General features: G+C 49.0%; 1 protein-coding gene across 1 annotated transcript in view; it reads left to right on the forward strand.

Moving 5' to 3' along the window:
• The window catches only part of ABLIM3 (actin binding LIM protein family member 3), a gene marked incomplete at its 5' end in the record, with an annotated part of 102,377 nt that extends 91,645 nt beyond the window's left edge, over positions 1-10,732 (forward strand). The window contains 7 exon segments of the mRNA XM_079773257.1: positions 1,044-1,191; positions 2,267-2,296; positions 2,961-3,019; positions 4,712-4,772; positions 5,458-5,465; positions 6,001-6,081; positions 8,602-10,732. Coding sequence (XP_079629383.1) covers positions 1,044-1,191; positions 2,267-2,296; positions 2,961-3,019; positions 4,712-4,772; positions 5,458-5,465; positions 6,001-6,081; positions 8,602-8,715 — 501 coding nt within the window. The 3' untranslated portion in view covers positions 8,716-10,732.
• Between the last annotated feature and the right edge of the window lie 9,061 nt (positions 10,733-19,793).

The following is a 19,793-nucleotide window of genomic DNA, read 5'->3' on the forward strand; positions in this document are numbered from 1 at the left end:
GGCAGAAACCAAATTCAAAGTCATTTGTGGATGGGAAAAAGAAATAGCATAACTGAAAAGCCAAATGGCAGGATTAGCTTCAAGTATAACTAGATGCAGCTGCTCAAAAAACTGTCAGAGGGAAGTCATCTCCCTCTGCTCTGGTGCCGCTGCCTCTGCATTGGCCTCCTGCTCAGGCAGGTTCTTCTCGTGTTGTGGCACATGAGTGCCAGCAGCTCTCATGCATTGCCGGTGGGAAAGGAAAGTGGTGCCACTTCCGCAGACACTGGTGGTTCCTCAGAAAGTTCAGTGTAGAACTACCATGTGACCCAGCAATTTCACCTCTAGATATAGACCCAGAAGGACTGAAAACTGGTACTCACATATATGTACACACATGCTCATAACAGCACTATTCACAGTGGCCAAAAGGTGGAAGCAACCCAAATGTCCATCAGCTCACAAATGGATTTTAAAAATGTTGTATATCCATACAATGGAATGTTATTCAGCGATAAAAAAGGAATGAAGTACTGATACATGCCACAATGTGGCTAAACCTCAAAAACATTAAGCTTAGTGAAAGAAGAGAGAAACAAAAGCCCACATATTATACGATCTCACTTACATGAAATATCCAGAATAGGTAAATCCATAAAGACAGAACATAGATTGGTGATTACCAGGGACTGGACTGGGAGGAGAGGGTAATAGGGAGTGACTGCCTAATGGGTACAGGGTCCTTTTAAGGGGTGATAAAAATGTTTGAAACTCAATAGAGGTTGTGGTTGTACTAAATGCCACTAAATTGTTCATTTTAAAATGGTTAAGTTTATATTATGTGAATTTCACCCAGACCACAGGACCACTTGTGAAGGAGAGATAAAGTCCCAGAAGACAATATGGGCTGCAAGGAGGGAGGGACACTGGGAAGGCAAAAATAACAGAGGTTCACTATAGAGAGTCCAGGCAATCAGCCTCTCCCAAACCTATTCCACCTCAGGGCTCTTTGCTTCCTTCTAACAGTTAGAATCTAACTTCATCTTGCTTCTCTCCAACCCCAGCTCCAGAGCGGAATTGGCCGGCTGATTCTGAAAGAGGAGATGAAGGCCCGGTCCAGCTCCTATGCAGATCCCTGGACCCCGCCCAGGAGCTCCACCAGCAGCCGGGAGGCCCTGCACACAGCTGGCTATGACATGTCCCTCAATGGCTGTAAGCACTGTTCTGGAGGCCTGCCTGGTGGGGGCTTTCTCCTCCCCACTGCTGTGGTCTCACCTGGTTCTAGAATACAGACTTGGCAAGGGGCTCTGCAGGGCACTAAGTGAGACCATGTGCTGCGGTGAGCAGTCACTCTGCTTCCTGGGGCATCTGAAGCAGTGACTTCCAATCAGGTTCAGTGTAAACAAAAACATCTTCTAATCGTCTGAATGGCTCAAAGATATAAGGGGCCCCTCTTGAGGTAGTGAGCCTCCTATCACTGGAGGTACACAAAGCAGAGAACTGATTCAAGCGGTTTGCCCTAAGAGTCACTGTAATCCCATCCCTGTTCCTGGACACACACATGCTCTGTCTGCCTCCTCTCTTTCTTACCCCTGTGGGAGTCAGTCCTGCCAGGAAATCCTATCTCAAGTCAATACTTGATGGGTAATAACCTTGTCAAGATTAATCATCTTGACATCATATCAATACTTGATGGATACAAGTCAATACTAGATGAGTAGTAACCTAATCAAAGATAATCACCCTGACTTTGGGTGAGATTAAAGGAGATGGTGGTGGGAATGATGATAAAGCCAGTTTCATTCAGTGTTTTGCATGTGTCAGGCACTGTGCTAGTTCCTTTCTGTATTATGTCATATATTCTTTACAATCACCCTGTAAAGGAGATGCTCCCTCCCCATTTAAGAGATGAGAAAATTAAAGCATGATTACGTAACTTGAAGAAGTTAGTATCTACTAATGGCAGAACCAGGCTAGTTCCCCATTTGACCACTGAGAGGCACTAATTTTAACCTCTGCTTCTGGGCTCTGTGCAGTACACCGCCAATGCTGCTCAAAATTCAACACATTCAGTGGCATCTGTGCAGCAAATAAAACGCAGCACCTGCTATGCCCCAGGTGCTGGTCTAGGAGCTGGGAGGGGAGGTAGGATGCGGTACAATTGGAAACTGACCAGTGGGAAAGGAGGTAGTGAAAGAGACCCCTTCTCCCCTCCAGCTCCTGTGTGTCTGTCCACCATGTCTGTCTGTCCCTATGAACACTGACCTGTGGCTTTTCTCTCTTGCAGCCCCTCGGTCCCACTACCTGGCTGACAGTGGTATGTTCTGCCCGCCCTACCTTCAGCCCATGTTGTCCTGTGAGGACCAGAGCTGAGTCAGCTGCAGGTCCCCCATAGCTGTGATGAGCATATAACATGGATGTCCCAGCACAGTCCTTCTCTCCAATAGTCTACCCCAGTGGTTGGAAAACTCATTAGTCAACAGAGCAGCAAATCGTGGCTCACGAGCCACAGTTTGCCGACCACTGGTCTACCTCATTGTGTTTGTCAGCTGGTGGGCCTCAATTTTTGGTTTTAGAATGAGGGTTGACGTGCCCAGTAGCTCCCAGAAGGAAAGAAAGAGTATGCACCTCTTCCACCCATCTGAGAGCTTACCTGTCTGGGTTCCGAGCTCTCACCTCCAATTCCAGGGCCTTTGTCCAGAGCCACCCTGTGGCCAGGACAGGAGTCCATCATAAGAAGCTAGATGTGTGCAGGACAAGGCCAGAAGACTGTGTGAGTGGGTGCTTTGGGTGGGCCTAGAATTCTGTCAGGCTGAGGCACCCCTAAGATTAGTCAGCTGCAAGCCTGGAGAGCAATCGGAGGAGCTGGTGGCCTCCGCTGTGGCCCCTTCAGTCCCGGGGTTAGGGAGTAATATTGGCCATTTGCAGCCAGATGAGCTCAGGGAGAGGGGCCCCTAGCTTGTTTTGCTTCTTTTTTTCAGATCCCCTCATCTCCAAGTCCGCCTCCCTGCCTGCCTACAGAAGAAACGGGCTGCACAGGGTAAGAAGGCTATGCGGGGACATTGCCTCTGCGATGTTGGCGATTCCAGCATTAGCTCATTGCTGTGGTGCTTATGGTGATCACTTAGGGGTGGAACCTGGACAAAGGCCTTGGGGCTAGAGGTGGGTCAACTGAAGGAACCCAAAGGCAATGCTTGCTCTCCTCCCTGTGAGCCCTATGTGAAAAGGAGCCCCCCGGGAGAGGCTGGTGCATGCCTGGCACTGCGCTAAGCACTTTACAAGCACTAACTCCTTTACCCTGCGAGGTAGTTACTATGGAGGCACAGAGGGGAGGGGGTGACCTGCTCAGGCTCTCACACCCAGTAAGTGCAGAGCCAGGACTCAAGCCCACACCTGACTGCCTGCTCCACTTGCCTGGCATGGCTTGGAGCCCTCTGAGCTCTTTGATGGCCTACAACATAAAACCTTCCCAGAAATGGTAAGTTGGTTTAAGGACCTAAAGATTATTAAAAATATGCCTTGTTAGCAAGAGGAGAGGCTGTGTGCCTGGACAGGTGATGGGGAAAGCAGGGACATTGAGATAGATGTTTATTAACTGAGCACCTACTAAGTGCCAGGCACTGTTCTAGGTGCTGGAGGTACCGCAGTGAATAAAGTGGCTGCTCCCGGGGAGCTTGAGTTCTAGTTGGGGAGACAGACAACCAGCAAGTAAAGGTGGGATCTGCAGTCAGGTGGTCCTAATTGCTAAGATGGAGCTCAAAGCATGGGGTCAAAGAGAGAAGGCAGTCAGAGAGGGATGGTTTTAAGCCAGGCCTGAGGGCACAAAGGTTCTTGCTGCTCCAAGACCCATCCAGATAGAGGAACGCACAGTGTCCAAAGGCCCAGGGTAGGGAGGGCTGGCATGGAGTGAGCATGAAGCCCGACCCGGGAGATGAAGCCCGACAGGGTGTCAGTAGGGCCCTGCACGATGGTAAGGACTTCGGAGGGTTTCCAGTAACTGTGCTGTGTGACCTGACTCCCTGCTGTATGGACTAGAGACTGCAGAAGGACAGAAGTGGAGGCTGTACACCTGTTAGACTACTTTAGGATCGAGCATAAGAAAGGGATCCGAGCTCCACTGGAGCATGGCGGCTGGTGTTAATCAAGCTTCCTGCTGAAGGACACACAGGCCCTGTCCTCTGTGCGCTCAGAGCCTGGACATTTGCTCACACCACAGTTATTTATTTAATGTACTTTATGTACATCAGGCACCACTCCGGGTGCCTGGAATACATCAGTGACCAAGCAAGACAAAAACCCCTGCCCTCTGAGCTTCCATTCTTGTAGGGACAAACAAAGCAAGTAGTAAATAGTAAACAAGTCAAATTATATGGAATGTAGACGGTAGTAAGTGCTATGGGGGGAAAGAGGGAAATGTTCAGCAGGATAAGGGAGATCACGGACTTGGGGAGAGGGCAACAGTATTTTTAAATAGGGTTGCCAGGGTAGATCTCATGAAAGAAAGCATGAGATGTAATTCACCAATAAATGAGTATTTCCTGAGTGCTTATTATGTGCTGGGCCTGGGCACTAGAGATATGGCAGTGAGTTAAGTTACCCCAACTGCAGACTGAGGCTTCTGCGAGAGCCCCATGTCCCACACGCCCTGGTCCATTTTCTGGAGAGAGGTGAGTACTTCAGGGAGGCAAGGTGAGCTTGCCTCAGGCCGGCCCTGGCTCTGTCTCCCCTGCAGACACCCAGTGCGGACCTCTTCCACTACGACAGCATGAATGCCGTCAACTGGGGCATGCGAGGTGAGTCACGGGGACTTGGGATGCACTGCTCATAGCTGTGACATGACCCTTAGCAAATGACTGCTACAGACTCGGGCCCCAGGCTGGGCTCTGTCCAAACCCCAAGTTCCCACTCCCTTTCACTTTCCAGTCCCTCCCTTTCCCACTCCTCACCCCCCATCCTCTCAAATCCCTGGCCTTGGGTGACCTCCAGGCCATCTGTCACATCTGGGTTCCCGGAGCCATCCCAGAGCACTGCTGTCCTGGCACGGCTGAGCTAGACTTGCTGCCAGCACCGGGTGCAGGGAAACACTCGGAGCCAAATGCACACTGTTCCCAGCAAAACTTCCATGAGCTGTGGGCAGTCTGCCAGAGGCTCTCCCGCCAGCCCCACCAGCTCCTCAAGCAGGAGGGCAGCTCATATAAAAACTTGGAGGGCACCCCCCGCCCAGACAATGGAGGGGGGGTGTCTTTCCCTGTGCTTCAGACTCGTCTTATTTCGCTTCGAAATCTCTCAAAAGTCATTTTTCCCCTAAAACCATATCTCTGGATCAGCCCAACCTCTATCTCCCGCCATCCATGGTACTCCTACCAGCCTTGATTTGGGATGAATTCAGCAAGGACAAGGTCTGAAAGACAGAGGCCAGTATAGTATGCACAGCAAAGACCAATGTGTTTCCATTTTGTGTGTCTTTTCTCTCTACAGAGTACAAGGTAAAGGAGATGCACAGACCTGGGAGGTCTCTGAGACACTAGTACCTGCTACACTGGGACCAACAGGAGAATGACAGTGCTATCTATGCAGAAAACGGGGGCCTCGATAAATAACCCCAAGGGTCCCCTTAAGACCAACATTTCCAGTTCCTTGGCCCACTTTCCCTAAATCCTTCCCTACGACTCTTGCCTCCTGAAATCAGACCATTCCCCGTGGACCTCAGAGACTGCCTGGAAACTTCCAAATCACCATATGAGACATTTACATTCAGGAGGCCTTGTGCCCACATTAATGTCAAATGCCACCAAGCTTATTCCTAGCAGATCAGGGGACTCTGGACCCTTGCCTTTTGGGAAAGGGTGGCTTGAGGCTGCCAGGCAACCCCAGGGAAGGCAGACCCAGTCCTCCTTCCAGACTTTAACTTCTGGCTCTTTCTGGGTAGAGGAGGGAGCCCAGACACAAAATGTGGCTGAAGGGACAAGCCCACCGCCCTCACCCAATCTGCAAACTCCTACCCCCATCCTTTCTCCTTAGATCTACCCTTATGAACTGCTGCTGGTGACCACAAGAGGAAGAAACCGACTGCCCAAGGACGTGGACCGGACACGTTTAGAGGTAAGTGTAGAAAACTGAGCAGGAGCCGTTGGGTTCAAAGGGATTCTAGTAGTTGCCTGATCTCACCCAGCTCAGAAGGGCTCAGGGAAATGAATGGCTTCAAGGTCACACAGCTTGTTGAAAAGTAGAGGCTCTGTTCCATGATGTTCTGTGCTGCCTCCTCAATTCACTCAGCATCTGTGCGACACAGGCACAGCGTGTCCCACCTGCAGTTGATGATTCTGCAGATGAACGAAGAAGCTAGATTTGGTCCCTGCTCTCATAGTCTGGTAGATAAGAAGAAAGTCGGCCCTGGTTTTATGCAGGATTGTAGAGAAAACCAGTGTTGTGACAGAGGGAACAGGGAGGCAGCACTACAGAAGTAAAAGCCGAAGGAGGCCTCAAGTCGGACTCCCTAGGTTCCAACCCTGATCCTGCCATCCCTAGGTGGGCAGCTTGGCCAAGCAACAACGTCTCTAAACCTTAGCTCTCCTCTGTAAGGCAGGGTGACTGTCATACTTCCCTCCAGTTGCCAAGTGACACAATGAAACAATACACAAAGCCTCTGGCGTTGAGTCAGACAGTGTCCTGCAAAGCAAGCACTTCGCCAGTGTGGGATTGCTCTTACTCAGAGACCACTAAAGCTCAGCTTGAGGACCAGGCTTCCAGCAAGAGGAAGGATTTGGCTGGACTTTGAAAGTGGACAGGTTTGGATGGGTAGAGAGAGGGAGGAGAACATCATGCAATAGAAATAGCATAGATAAAGGCACAGATGTGACCTGAGCATGGCATTGGGCTTTCGAGCCATCCAGTACATTTGGCTTGGAGTTCCAGTCCCTGGTCACTTCTGATGCAAGAGCACCCTCTGTCCTTTCCACCCCAGGGCCTCTTCCTGCCTCTCCCTGAACTGCCCCTCCCCTCCCACTAGCCTTCTCACTCCTCAAGGCTGCATTCTAGTGATGCCTGTGCCCCAAATCTCCCCAAGCCTCCCCCAGAATGTGTCACCCATCTCTTCCTCCAGTCTCCCCCAGCCCTGTGTCTAGCGTACAGATCCATTTCCTCTGCCTGCCAAGATCGTGTTTCATCTACCACATGGTCTAGACTGGGAGGAGAAGCATATCAACCACCTTGACCTGACAGCAAGGAATTCACCCAGAGTAGAGAGAGGATTGGGGCAGTCGGAGGGGAATGCGAGTGAGTCCTTCCAGCCCTAGCATGTTGGGGTAGCAGCGAAGAAGCAGATGATTCAGCCAAGGGCCTCCTTTCACTGTCTGGCAGTGAGAGTGTCTTCCAGTGCTGAAGGGGACAGCTCCCAGGGCAGTTCCGTGAGCACCAGCACTAAGGGATGGAAATGTTCATCCTGAAAACCAATTGCTCTGCTACACCCTCCAGGACACCCAGAAGCTCAGACCAGGGAAGCACGGCCTTCCCTGAGCACCAGAACCACCCAGGGAGCTTTTTAAAATACCAATACAGGGCTCCACCTGTTAAACTGCCGTCTGGGGAAGGAACTCCGGCTTCAGTGTTCAGAGACTCACGGGCACGTCTAACGTGTTGCCTGAGCTGAGACCACTGGGCTAAACACTGCCCTACCCCCCCTGTACCAGTTCAGGAAGTGGACTGAACTAAGTCAATTGACTACTATAATTGCTACCAATAGGTCATCTCAGTGATTCCAATAAGTTTTCAGGCAGGATATATGGCATATATTTCTCCCTTAACACACAATTTAAAATTTTATTTTGAAAAATTTCAGAACTCAAAATGTTGCAAGAATAGCAAAATCAACATCCATCTACCCTTCACTTAAATGCACCAATTATTGATATTTTGCCACATTTTAAGTGCCACATATTTCTAAATCTAAAAGCTTTTGGCAATGTATTAAGTTTCAAGACTGTTTGTAAGGGAGGGAGAGCAGGCAGAAGGTGGGAAGCAGGGGTGGGTGAAGGTCCTGCCATGGAATGCAAAGCAATGTTTTATTTTACAATGTATTGTTTTCATATAAGAAAGAGATGAAAGGACATTTCAGTGGGTGGATGAATATGAACAGTAGTGTTTTTCATTGACTAGCCCGAGAATCCGCCATCTAGATCATTTGTAAAAATATTAATAAGAGGAAATACACCCTAATATCTTGGCTATGCCCCCAGCTTCCCCCAAAGGACAAAGGAGTAGCATTAATCCATACACACTCCTAAACACAGAATGAATGCGTGTAGCAGGGATGTAAAAAGGTGAGGTTAACCTGGATGCATCCAGAGGCACTTACGGTAGGTGAAGCATGAGTCCCACCTGAATCCCGAGTGGGGTCAGCCTCTTCAATCAGACCAGCCCCCGAGGTCCCTCCAATGAAACATTCACTCACACATTTATCCATTCAACACATATTCATCACACACCTTCTGTGGGTCAGACACCATGCCGGGCACAGTGCACCCAGAGGAAACATACAGTGACCGCTCCTGCCTCTACCAGCCCCCAGCCTACACCTCACATCCTCAAGCTGTTTCCTCTCTCTCCCCTCCCACTTCCTTTTAGCGCCACCTGTCCCAGGAAGAGTTCTACCAAGTCTTCGGCATGACCATCTCTGAGTTTGACCGGCTGGCCCTCTGGAAGAGGAATGAACTGAAGAAGCAAGCCCGGCTGTTCTAGACAGAGGCTCTATAAATATATATGCACTTATATAAAGATATATGTAAAGTCTCTATACTGGAGCTCAGTATAATCCTCTTGTGTAATGGGACACGCTGCCTGCCAGGAGACTTGCTTTTCTGTGCTGTCAGGCAAGCCCACATCATCAAAATATTTTTATGCTCCTTACTTTCTCTTTTCTAAATGTAATGGGGTTAGGGAAGGAATTTGAGGGGACGCCCATCCTTTTACTAGGGATCCTTTTTATACTGAAACATCTGTCCTAACTTGAGTCCCCCAAGGTCCAACCCTCCTTCCTAAAGGAGGTGCCTGAGGTCTCTTCTCTCTGCTTCTTAGCTCTTTTCTCCAGTCTTGAGTGTGGACACTGACCATGCGGTTTCACATCTTATTGGCCCCAGAGGGGCCTTCCCATGGGTGGATCCACAGCCATCTCCCAAAGTCACTGAGCACCTTTGAGAGCCCTTGCAGAATTTTCTCATCACCCACAATTAGGAGTTCGGTGCTCTCTGGGGGTGATGCAGTTAGAAGTGTGGGCCTCGGGACTGCTCATCACAGCAGTAAACAGAGGTGGCCAGGGACTTGGCCTCTCCTCGGCTCTTCAATCCTCCTCCTTCTGTACTTGATCCTAACCTCTCCCTGGTTCAAATCTATGACTCATGGTAAAGGAAAAGGCGCTTCCTTTTCTTCCACCACTTCCAACTGGCCCCTCTGCCTGGCCCCTACCATGAGGACCAGAGAGAAGGATTGGGAGCTGGGAGCACAAGGAGTGTAAGACAGAGAAGGGCACCTGTTAGAACTGGAGCTGCGGGACCTCTTGGGGCCTCTTCCCCCCCTCACTGCTCCCAGCACCTCCTGACCCCTTCCCGCTTTGGAGGAGAGGCCCATTATTGCAGCCTGTATTCTTCAGCCTTACTACAATCTATGTGCCTGACAACTCAACACACCACAGGGCTAAGGTTCCCACCATAGCTCTAACCGACCAACTAGACAGACAACCTCTATCACCCCTCTCAATGTAATAAAGGCCATGTTCCCAAGAAAGGTTCCTGGTCTATGCCTGCTGGTCCCAGGGCTGGCAGGGCAACCCAACCAGGACCTGAATCCCACTACAAAGTGGGCCAAGTACCATAGGGGAAACTTTCTGAAGAATGGCTGCTCATGAGATTCCAGAATGAAGCACTGGCCCACACCATTCAGATCCTCCTGGATTTCCCCAGTGGCTGCTTTTCCTGCCTCCTTGCCTTCTGGAACGGGGTGAATGCTTAGCCTTCTCTCCTCCCCTTTTCAGACCTTCTACCCTGAGTTGGTGATGTCTGGTGGGGCCTGTTCCTTCCTGGAGATGCCTTAAGTCAGGCAATTTTGAGATCTTGGGAGGAAGGACCAATGCATGGAAATGACAATTATGACTCTCAAGAGGCTGGTGATGTGACATGGCAACTGTAGAACTGACTTCAATTCAACACACACTCACTGAGCACCTGCTGATGCTGAGCACTCGCTGTATACTGAGCACTGAACGGGGGAGGGAGGGAGGACGCTGGGACGATCAGCATGGGCCTGGTCTGGGGGACGTGCCTACTAACAAGGCATGGACTCACATGTGATGGGTGTAAGGCGGAAAGTGATGGGAGATGGCATGAGGAAGTGTTTGTGACATTACTGAAAAGGCAGATGGCAGTCGGTGCAGACGAAGGAGAGCGTTCTAGAGGAGACTGCATTTGAGCAAAGTTCGGGAAGCATCTTTGCAAAATGGGAGGAGACTGTAACTTGAAAGGGTGAAAGGATGAGGGACCGGAAGGGAGGTCTATTATGCTCTCATTTAAAACATCAACCCCCTCGGTTACTTCTCTTTATGGCCAATATCTTTCAACTGTCCTGACCCCTTAGAAATGTCCCCAGCCAGACGCAATCATTGAAACTGCCTCATTGTCACTGGTTGAGAACTTGGCAAGATTTGAAGGGCTTTTGTTATTGTTGGATATTTTTGTTTCCCATAAAGGCACATGATTTCAACCCAGACCTGTGTCCTTCTGTCGTTCGTAGTGGGAGTGGAAACGAGTGACATGGGAAGAGACTGAACCACACACATTTTTTTCAAAATAAGAGTCTAAAGAGCAGATCTCCCTTGGCCTTAGTTTCTCCTTCTGTAAAATAAGAAAATTTGATGAGGTAAGCATCACCCAGGTTGGGTCTTCCAGAACACGGGTCCTGCAAGATGGTAGAGGATGTTCCAAGGACAAATAAGATTCTGTGATCAAAAAATTATACTAGTAATAGTTCCTCATTATTAAGTACCAACAATGAGACAGGTTCTATGCTGAGGAATTTACATCCACCATCTCTTTTAAGCCTCTGTCACAACCCAAGAGGTGGCCATTATTCTTATCTCTGTCTCACAGATGAGGAAACAGTTTTGAAGAAGGTACATAATTACCCTGGTAGTCATGGACCAATTCCAAGCTGTTTGACTGGAGAGACCGGCTTATCTATCCACTCTTATCAGTCAGGATGTGTTCAGCTCCAAGAAAAGAGTGCCTTCTTAGAAATGGCTTGAACAATGAGAACACACATTGTCTTGCACAACCGGAAGTCCAAGGTGCAGGGCTAGTCAATTAAGCAGCTCAGTGATTCCATCAGAAGCCCAGGTGTTTCTGCATCTCTTCACCATCAGCACACTGGCTTGTGTCCTCAGGTGTGACCCCCTCATGTTTACGAAAGGCTGCTGTGACTCCAGCCATCATGTCCTCACACAACCACATTAAAAAGCAGGAAAGAAACTTCCCTTCGTGTGTCTCTTTTAATTAAAAAGACCTTCCCAGAAATCCTCAGGAGACTGCTCCGCAGGTCCCACCGGCCAGAACTAGGGAATAGACCCATGATCTTGCTGCAAAGAAGGCTCAGAAACTGAGCATTTGGCATTTTTAGCCTCTATAGTGGGAGGCAGACGTCCTGCTGACAAGGGAGAGAAGCAGGGCAGACAAGGAATAGCCTCAGGATAAATGAATCACAGTGTCTCAGTCACAGCCACTGCCCGCCCCTGCTTAGACACTCACAATGCTCATTGGCAAAAGTCTGCAAAGTACTATAGTAACTTTGTTTAATCCAATAATTCACAAACTACTTTGACAAAACTCTGAATAAGAGATGTTAGACTTCCTGTATTTCAACTATCCTAAGATGCACACATTTTTCATGCTTTGACATCTCTGAAGATGAGATGTGACTCAAAAGAGGCTCCTTTCCTGACCTCTCATTCTGTGATTCTTCTAAGTACCATCCCCACCACAGCCCTCCAGACAGGTGGCTCAAATGTGCAAAAGGATAGTCAGGAATGTTCCTTTGCTCCCTGCCTACACGTGCACCCAAACAACATTCACTCATTGAGCATATGCTGCCAGGCAGAAGCTCTGAGCATCCAGCAATGTGCAAGGCAGGTGTGAGCTCTCGTGTAGCTCTGGTCTAGAGGAGAAAACAGACTGTAAGTAAATAAACAAAAAAGAGATGGTGCATGAAGATAACTGCCACAGAAACAACAAATACGCCGCTGGGGAGAGAAGCAGAAAGGAACTCAGTTCATATATTTACTGAAGGATAAAAAGGGAAAAGTGGTGGGGGGAGTACTCTAAAGAGCATATGCAAAGGCACTGGGGTGGGTAAGAGCTTGATACATTTGAGAAACTAAAAGTGCCACTGAGGACAGAGTAGAGCAAGTGAGGGAGATGAAAAGACGAGTGAGATTAGAAGAGGTGGGAAGGCAAGCAGGGACCAGAACGTGCATAGGATCTAGAAGGACACCTCTTATTCATTCAAACTTTGTGGAGATTGTCTGGCTTGCATGGCGGTTGTTAATATATCGGATGCAGGGAGAATCGCTCTAAGCCTTGCTACTGAAGTGTGCTCCCCAACCAGCAGCATTGGGGTCACCTGGGAGTTTGTAAGAAATGCTGTATCTCGTGTCCCTAGTCAATCCGCCTCTGTGTTTTAATAAGATAATAATCATTAATAATTTAATAATCCACACACATAGTGCAGTTTGAGAAGCACTATTCTAAACCACCATCCTTTTAGGACAAATGCAACACCATTTTGTGTCTAGGCTTAATGAAGTTCTAGAAAGGAGCCCTTTCCCCATGCATATAACCTTTTTGGACACTGGGGGGCAATCTTACATTAATAAACCAGAACACAATTGCAGGGGGGAGGGTGGGGGGAGGAGGGGAAGGAGAGCACAGAAGTCACAGGAGGTTAGAGCGTAATGTCCACATTTTGCAGCCGAGGAATCAGGCCCACTGAGTGAGCAGATCAGGACTAAGCAGCTCCCCTGCCTCCAGCGCCGCTCGTCCTCACTGGGCACCTGGCACGGAAACATGGGGACCGGCTGTGGAAGGTGTCAGCAGCTACACTAGCCACTGAGCAGAGCCGAACGCGGAGCAGACGGGCTTAACATTCAAAGAGAACAGAGCACTGCTGAAGTTCATAGCAATTAACATGGCAGAATGATGCCGGCTCCGTTAATGCCCCTGGGGAACTAAGTTTTACATGCTTCGTTCCTCATCAGACTCTGAGCTGCTAAAAACCTTGACTACACAGTGATAAACACCTGCTTTTATATACACAGCTCTGAGCCGCTGCCAAGCCATTCGGAAGCCAAGCTATTCGGAAGCCCTGGAGCGAGGTCCTTTTAAATAAATAAAACCCAGAAGCCCTGAAGATGACGGCCAGCCTCTCGTTACCACCCAAGGGCCCACTGCCTTCTTCACTGAGCCTGGTCCAGTCGGCACAGGGAGGGACACAGGCAGGGGGACCCCAGGCCTGCAGTCAGCCCCAGGGCTAGTCCTCTCGGCAAATGAGGGCCAGGTGTGCAGAGGAATCAGGTCACAAAAGTCAAGCGACAACTATGCCCATGACAGAAAGCGTTTCCTTCTCAGAAGGAACTATCCCAGTGTTTCCCAAACTGCAGTCACTCAAACATCACCTTCACAATGTTCGTAAGATTATTTATTTAGTCAGTGCTGCTTATGTAATAACTTATTTCAATTAATTCATACCCGATGTTTCTATTTTAAGCAATATCACTGAAATCATGGGTTTGTAAGGACTGGTTATATGTTTTAAATACAAATTTAGACAACTTCATCGAATCTTTAAATATGCTAGCCTGTGTAACATCTGAGTTTATCTCACTTCTTCACCAGTAGTCTGAATTTCATCCTTTGGGAAGAGAGGACGTGTATTCCCTCAATTCTTCATGACAACTGGTCTTTGGGGAGCCAAAGGGAAAACTAGCAGAAGGGCCACAGAGAGAAGAAAACACAAGCTCTTCTGACAATCGAACAGGGCCTGGGTTAACCCCGCCCACCTCAGGGAGCCAAGACCATCATGTACCACCGGTTGGTCCGGGGCATCATGCCAACAGGAAGTCCCTGGCCCTTGCTAAGGCTTTCCCTGGATACACTGCCCTCCTCTGCTGCTCTGGGGGGTAAAGCCTTTGCCTCCATGAGCATCTCCGTGAGCTTCGGCAGGGACATTATAGCACGGCAACTGGACTCAGCCTCACCACCAGGCACAGGTTATATAGGCTGAATTGTGTCCGCTCCCAAAAATAATCCATATGTCGAAGCCCCATCCCTCCTCCCCTACCCCCACCTCAGAATGTGGCTGTATTTGAAAATAGGGCCTTTAAAGACATGATTAAGTAAAAATGAGGCTGTTAGGGTGGGCCTTAATCCAATCTGACTGGGGTCCCTATAAAAGCAGATCAGGGCACAGGGAGAGACGCCAGGGTTGCATGCACAGAGGAAAGACCATGTGAAGAGGCACCCAGAGGGCAGTCATCTGCAAGCCAGGGAGAGAGTCCTCGGAGGAAACCAACCCTGCTAACACCTGCTCTTGTACTTCCAGCCCCCAGAACTGTTGAAAGACAAATTTCAATTGTTTAAACCACCCAGTCTGTGGTAGTTTGTTATGACGACCCTAGCACATCAATACAACACATGCAATTAGGCCTGCAAAATAGGAATCAGAGCACTTATTTCATAGGGTGGCAAGGACAGAATGATGTGCTTCGGGGACAGTACGTGGCTGCAGGAGAGGTGCGCCTCTGACGCCACAGCATCTCCCTCGTTCTTAGATCAAGTGGTTTGGCCAGACTGTCAGTGCCCCCTCTGGGCCGGTGCTGGACTACAGGGAGAGGGGATGCCGCTGTCCCCCGGAACCTCTGCTACCAAGGCGTGCGGGCCTGGAGAGGTGAGGCCTTAGCCAGTTGGAAGGAATCATGTAAAGATGAAGACTGAACAGAGGAAGGTAAGAGATTGAGAGAAAGTAGCAAGAAAACTCTTTGTATTCCTGGGGATCTGAGCTTGCCTTCAAGCCAACTTCACCCCTTCAACTTCCCCGAGGTCGGAGCGAGTAAGTTCCTTTCTTATGTAAACTGCTCTGAGTTGTGATTCCGTCTCTTGACACCAAAGGAGTCCTGAAAGGCACACTGGCTTCCAGAGTGAATCAGCACTGACGGTGGAGTCTGGCATGCATGCCTTTACTGTCCGAGTGAGGGAGAGTGATGACAATTTAAATAGCGCAGGCAGCTGCCCCAAGGGATCATGGGATGGGAGGGAAGACTTGCCAGGGCAGCCAAGTGAATACATATGAAGGGGTCAAAATCTGCCTCGGTCAGTCACGGAAAGATGCATGTAGGACCTGAACCCAAGGGCCCTTTTGTTCCCAAAGCCCTCGAGTGGATACAAAAGAAGTGTGACTGCCTCTCTAACACACAGTCTTGCCCACCTGGATCAGGAGAAATTGTCCCAAGTAATGTGTCCTTCCGACAAAATGATAGCACTATCAGGTGTTCCTGCAGAGAAGGGGGAACCTGGCAGAATTTAATGGTGTGATTTACAAAAAGTACCCTGCAGGGGGCAGCCTGGGTGTGTGGCTGGGACTTCAGTCGCCCTTACAATTCCCAGAAGCATCGTCAGAGGAAACCCACCTTGATTACAGTAATAACCCACACTTCCGCCCGTGGGTCAGGCCCTGCACTAAGTGCTTAAGATGTCTCATTTAATCCTCCGGCACTACTTTTATCCTCATTTTACAGATGAGGAAATTGAGCCTTTGGTAAGTTCATTCAAGGTTTCAGAGCTGTAGGTGGCACAGCCTGAACTTGAACTCAGGGATGTCTCACCCCAAAGCCCATGCACGTGGCCACTGCACAAGTCCTCCCTAAACAGAGGGATTTGGAGAGCGCTTCCTCCGTGCCAGGTGAGGCACCAAGCACTTTACATACATACATGGTCGATTTAGGCCTCACAACCACCCTGTGGGGGAGGTGTCATTAGCCCCAATTTTTAGCTGAGGCATCTGGGGTTCGGAGAGGTTGAAGATCATGCTCTGAACTGGGTATCAAACTCAGATCCTCCTCGGTGCAAAGTCAAGCTCTTTGTGTCCCACAAACTGAAGAGAGTGACACTGTGGGGGCAGGAGGGGTGGGGTTCTGGTGTCATCGAGTGTGGAGCTCGGGGTACCACTCCTGGTTCTGCCCCTAAGGTCTTATTGTGATCTCAGGCAAGACCTCTTCCTCTCTTGCCTCAATTTCCTCATCTGACAAAGGCAGGCTCCAGACTGGCTAATCTCTCAGGCTCCTCTTGGCTTGAAAGTTTTTCTAGTTTCAGGTTTAAGAAATTCACTTTGGACCTGCAGCCTGGCATCAGCCCGATGCCTAGAGGTGAAGATGGGCATGCAGCCCAGCCTTTTGGGGGAGAGCTAGTCTGTGCTGTATTGTTGGGCATCATCTCGTCCCTCAGGGTGGAGGCACCCAGCTGGACAGACTCCCCAGAAGTCTTCCTGGGGCCACAGTTTTTCTCAGAGTTCCATATTGGGGGGGGGGGGGTGCTATAGACATGCAGGGCCAGGGGGAGGGGGAGGTGTGTGTGAAGGCACAGGTTATATAGGCTGAATTGTGCCCGCTCCCAAAAATAATCCGTATGTTGAAGCCCCATCCCTTCTCTCCCCGCCCCCCCCCCCCCCCCCTGGTGTGTGTAGCCAGATTAAGCCACAGGGGTGTTTTAACTGGCTTTTGCAATGTCTTAAATCAATTGGGCCGAAACCGGTTTGGCTCAGTGGATAGAGCGTCGGTCTGCGGACTCAAGGGTCCCAGGTTCGATTCCGGTCAAGGGCATGTACCTTGGTTGCGGGCACATCCCCAGGAGGGGGTGTGCAGGAGGCAGCTGATCAATGTTTCTCTCTCATCGATGTTTCTAACTCTCTATCACTCTCTCTTCCTCTCTGTAAAAAATCAATAAAATATATTTTTTTTAAAAATCAATTGGTATTAGTTACCAACATTTTTACATCAAAAGAGATTTTACACTAAAATCTGGATTTATGGATTCTCCTAAAAAGTCTGAACATCTGGCCACTTCAGTCCCATGTTCCCACTGGCCACACTGGCCCAGGTTGCTGGCTACTGGCCTTTTGCTGAAACAAGAGTGCCCTGCTTTGCCAATGCCCCCCTGGCCAGCTCACACACACCTCCCCTCCCCCTGGCCCTGCAGGTGCTTCAGTCTGTGCGACTCATTTATGGAGCCAAGGGTGCTCTTTTCTGGAGGAAGGACCCAAAAGGAGGGGGTGGGCTTCATGTAGCATTTGGACATGAAAACAAAAGTTCCTTTTCCTCCAGATACAACCAGTGCAGTAGCCACTGTTGACTACTGAGACTAAGCCCTGAAGCCTGGGTGCAGGTAGGAGCCCCTGCCCTGGAGCAGAAATTGAAGGTATGACAAAAGAAGGAGTTTTCATCCATCCGTGAAACTCTTTCTCCCAGCAGCTGCCCCTCAGATCTCTATCTGCTTTCCGGGGCCCAGAGTGGACCAGCAGGCATGTGTCATCTTCCTGGATAGGGGCTATAATGGCAACATTGTGCTGAGGGGAACAAGAGAGGTTTTCATCCAGTGACCAGCACTGAGCAGACATTCGAGGAAGGGGTTTTGGGGCTTGCCCTGCACAAAGGAGCTTGGGAGAGGGGCCCTGAGGCGAGGAGAAGCCCCTCGGGCTGGGCTGCACGTCTACAGCAACACGCAATGAGGGTAGAAAGCACAGAGGCATTGCTCCCAGAACACCTCAATGCAATGTCATTTCCCTCTGCAAGTAAATAAGCAAACAAAACAATCCTAGAGGGTAAATGACACCACCACCCCCCAACGACACATGAATTCACAGAAGCCTCCTGAATACTTGAGCATTTACGCACTGGCTTGCTCCACAAGACATTACCACTTGCTAAGTGCCAGGCACTGCGCTAAGGATCGAGCAGTAAGTAAGACACAGCACTCACCCCTGCAGTGCTTGCAATCCAAGGGCCAGGGAGAGGCAAGGAGAGAAGTAAGTAGGAAATTCTACACCGATGACCCAATGGAAGAACGGAGACTTACACAGCGACAGAGTCAGCTCAAAAATCCAGATTCGAACCCCCAACCTGTGGTCTTCCAAGGTCTCCTGAGATCAATGTTTGTCTACTCTGAGGTTGGGGCTCAGTGAAGAAGGCACCCTAAATAACTAATAAGGAATGTGGACTCTACACTGAGGGCAAGAGGGAGCCATCGCATATTTTAGGGGGAATCTAATTGGGATCAGGGAATGATCACTCTGGTGGCCAGCGTGGAAGCAGACCTGGGGACAAGGTGACAAGTTAGAAGGCTAGAGTATGTTTCTCTCACTGGGACAAAGAACCTTTAGCCTCCAAATACTCCTTTCCCATGGCTTCCCAGTTCCACCTGATAAGCTAAGAATGAGGCTGGAGAGTATCATTTGTTTTCACAAGACTGGCAGCATGAGGGAGTTGAAAGCTTTCTTCCTGGTATTGTTCCCGGGACCGCATTTGATATCGTTTTTTACAGAGCTGAAGCTCTTCACCCAGAATTCTTTAGACAGCACCAGGCGAACCTGGAAGACTTGGTACTGAGCAAGAACGAAAGGGAAGGCATGAGGCAGATCCTAAAAACCCTTTCCAGGTAGTTGTACTCTTAACAGGGAAACGTGAGGGGGAGGAGAAAACCAGGCATCCACAGCCCCCTCTCCACTCTCTCCCCAGTGCTTCCCACCCGACACCCCACAGTCCAGCCAAACCAAATGGTTTGCAGATATAGCCTGCAGTTTTCTATCTCTGTGTCTTTGCTCTTATGTTTTCTCTGCTTGTAATGTTATCTCCTCAATGCAGACTCACCCAAATGTCTGTCTTCCAGTACTGTCGCCATGATTAGTAAGAAATTCTTGCTTTGTTTTGATTAACTAAAAAACACTTTATCTCTGCCCAGCCTGTGTGGATAAGTGGTTGAGCATCGACCCATGAACCTGGAGGTCGCAGTTCAATTCCAGGTCAAGGCACATGCCCTGGTGGTGGACTCAGTCCCCAGTGTGGGGTGTGCAGGAGGCAGCCAATCAAAGATTCTCATCATTGATGTTTCTATCTCCCTCTCCCTTCCTCTCTCTGAAAATCAATTATAAAAACATCATTTTAAAAAAGCACTCTTTCCTACTCAGGTGATTTTCACATAATAATTTGTAATTATTTTGTACATATTTATTTCCTAGATTGTAGATTACTTAAAGAGATTATTCCTACTTAGTGTTAGTTCTCCCAATAGAAACTTACACAGAGTGCAATAAACATTCCTAAGTGAACTGATGATAAGTGGGTATAGCTTTTAGGGTAACTATAAAGTTCATTAAAGGAAAAGTACAGAAAAAATATATATAATTATTCCTTGCCAAAACCCACAAGCAGCCTCCTCATCCAGCTCATTCCATTTTCCTGACCACAACCAAGCTGTAGTCAATTTAGTCAACACTGCCACCAAGTGGACATTATGGGTAATTATCTAAACCAGAGTACACCTTTTTGTTAATCCTTAGAACTGTGCACAAACCGTGTTCTCCAGTTTTTTACATCTTTTCCAGACCAGAGTTCAGTTAATCCACACATAGATTCTTCTACAGATACATAGAAATCCTTCTTAGCCCTTTGACTTTTCTTTCCAATTCTCTGATAAATCTCCAAAGTCCCTGAAAGTTTCTCATTTTCCTCC

The sequence above is a fragment of the Cnephaeus nilssonii genome (genome assembly GCF_951640355.1).
Source record: "Cnephaeus nilssonii genome assembly, chromosome: 5".
Lineage (NCBI taxonomy): Eukaryota > Metazoa > Chordata > Mammalia > Chiroptera > Vespertilionidae > Cnephaeus > Cnephaeus nilssonii.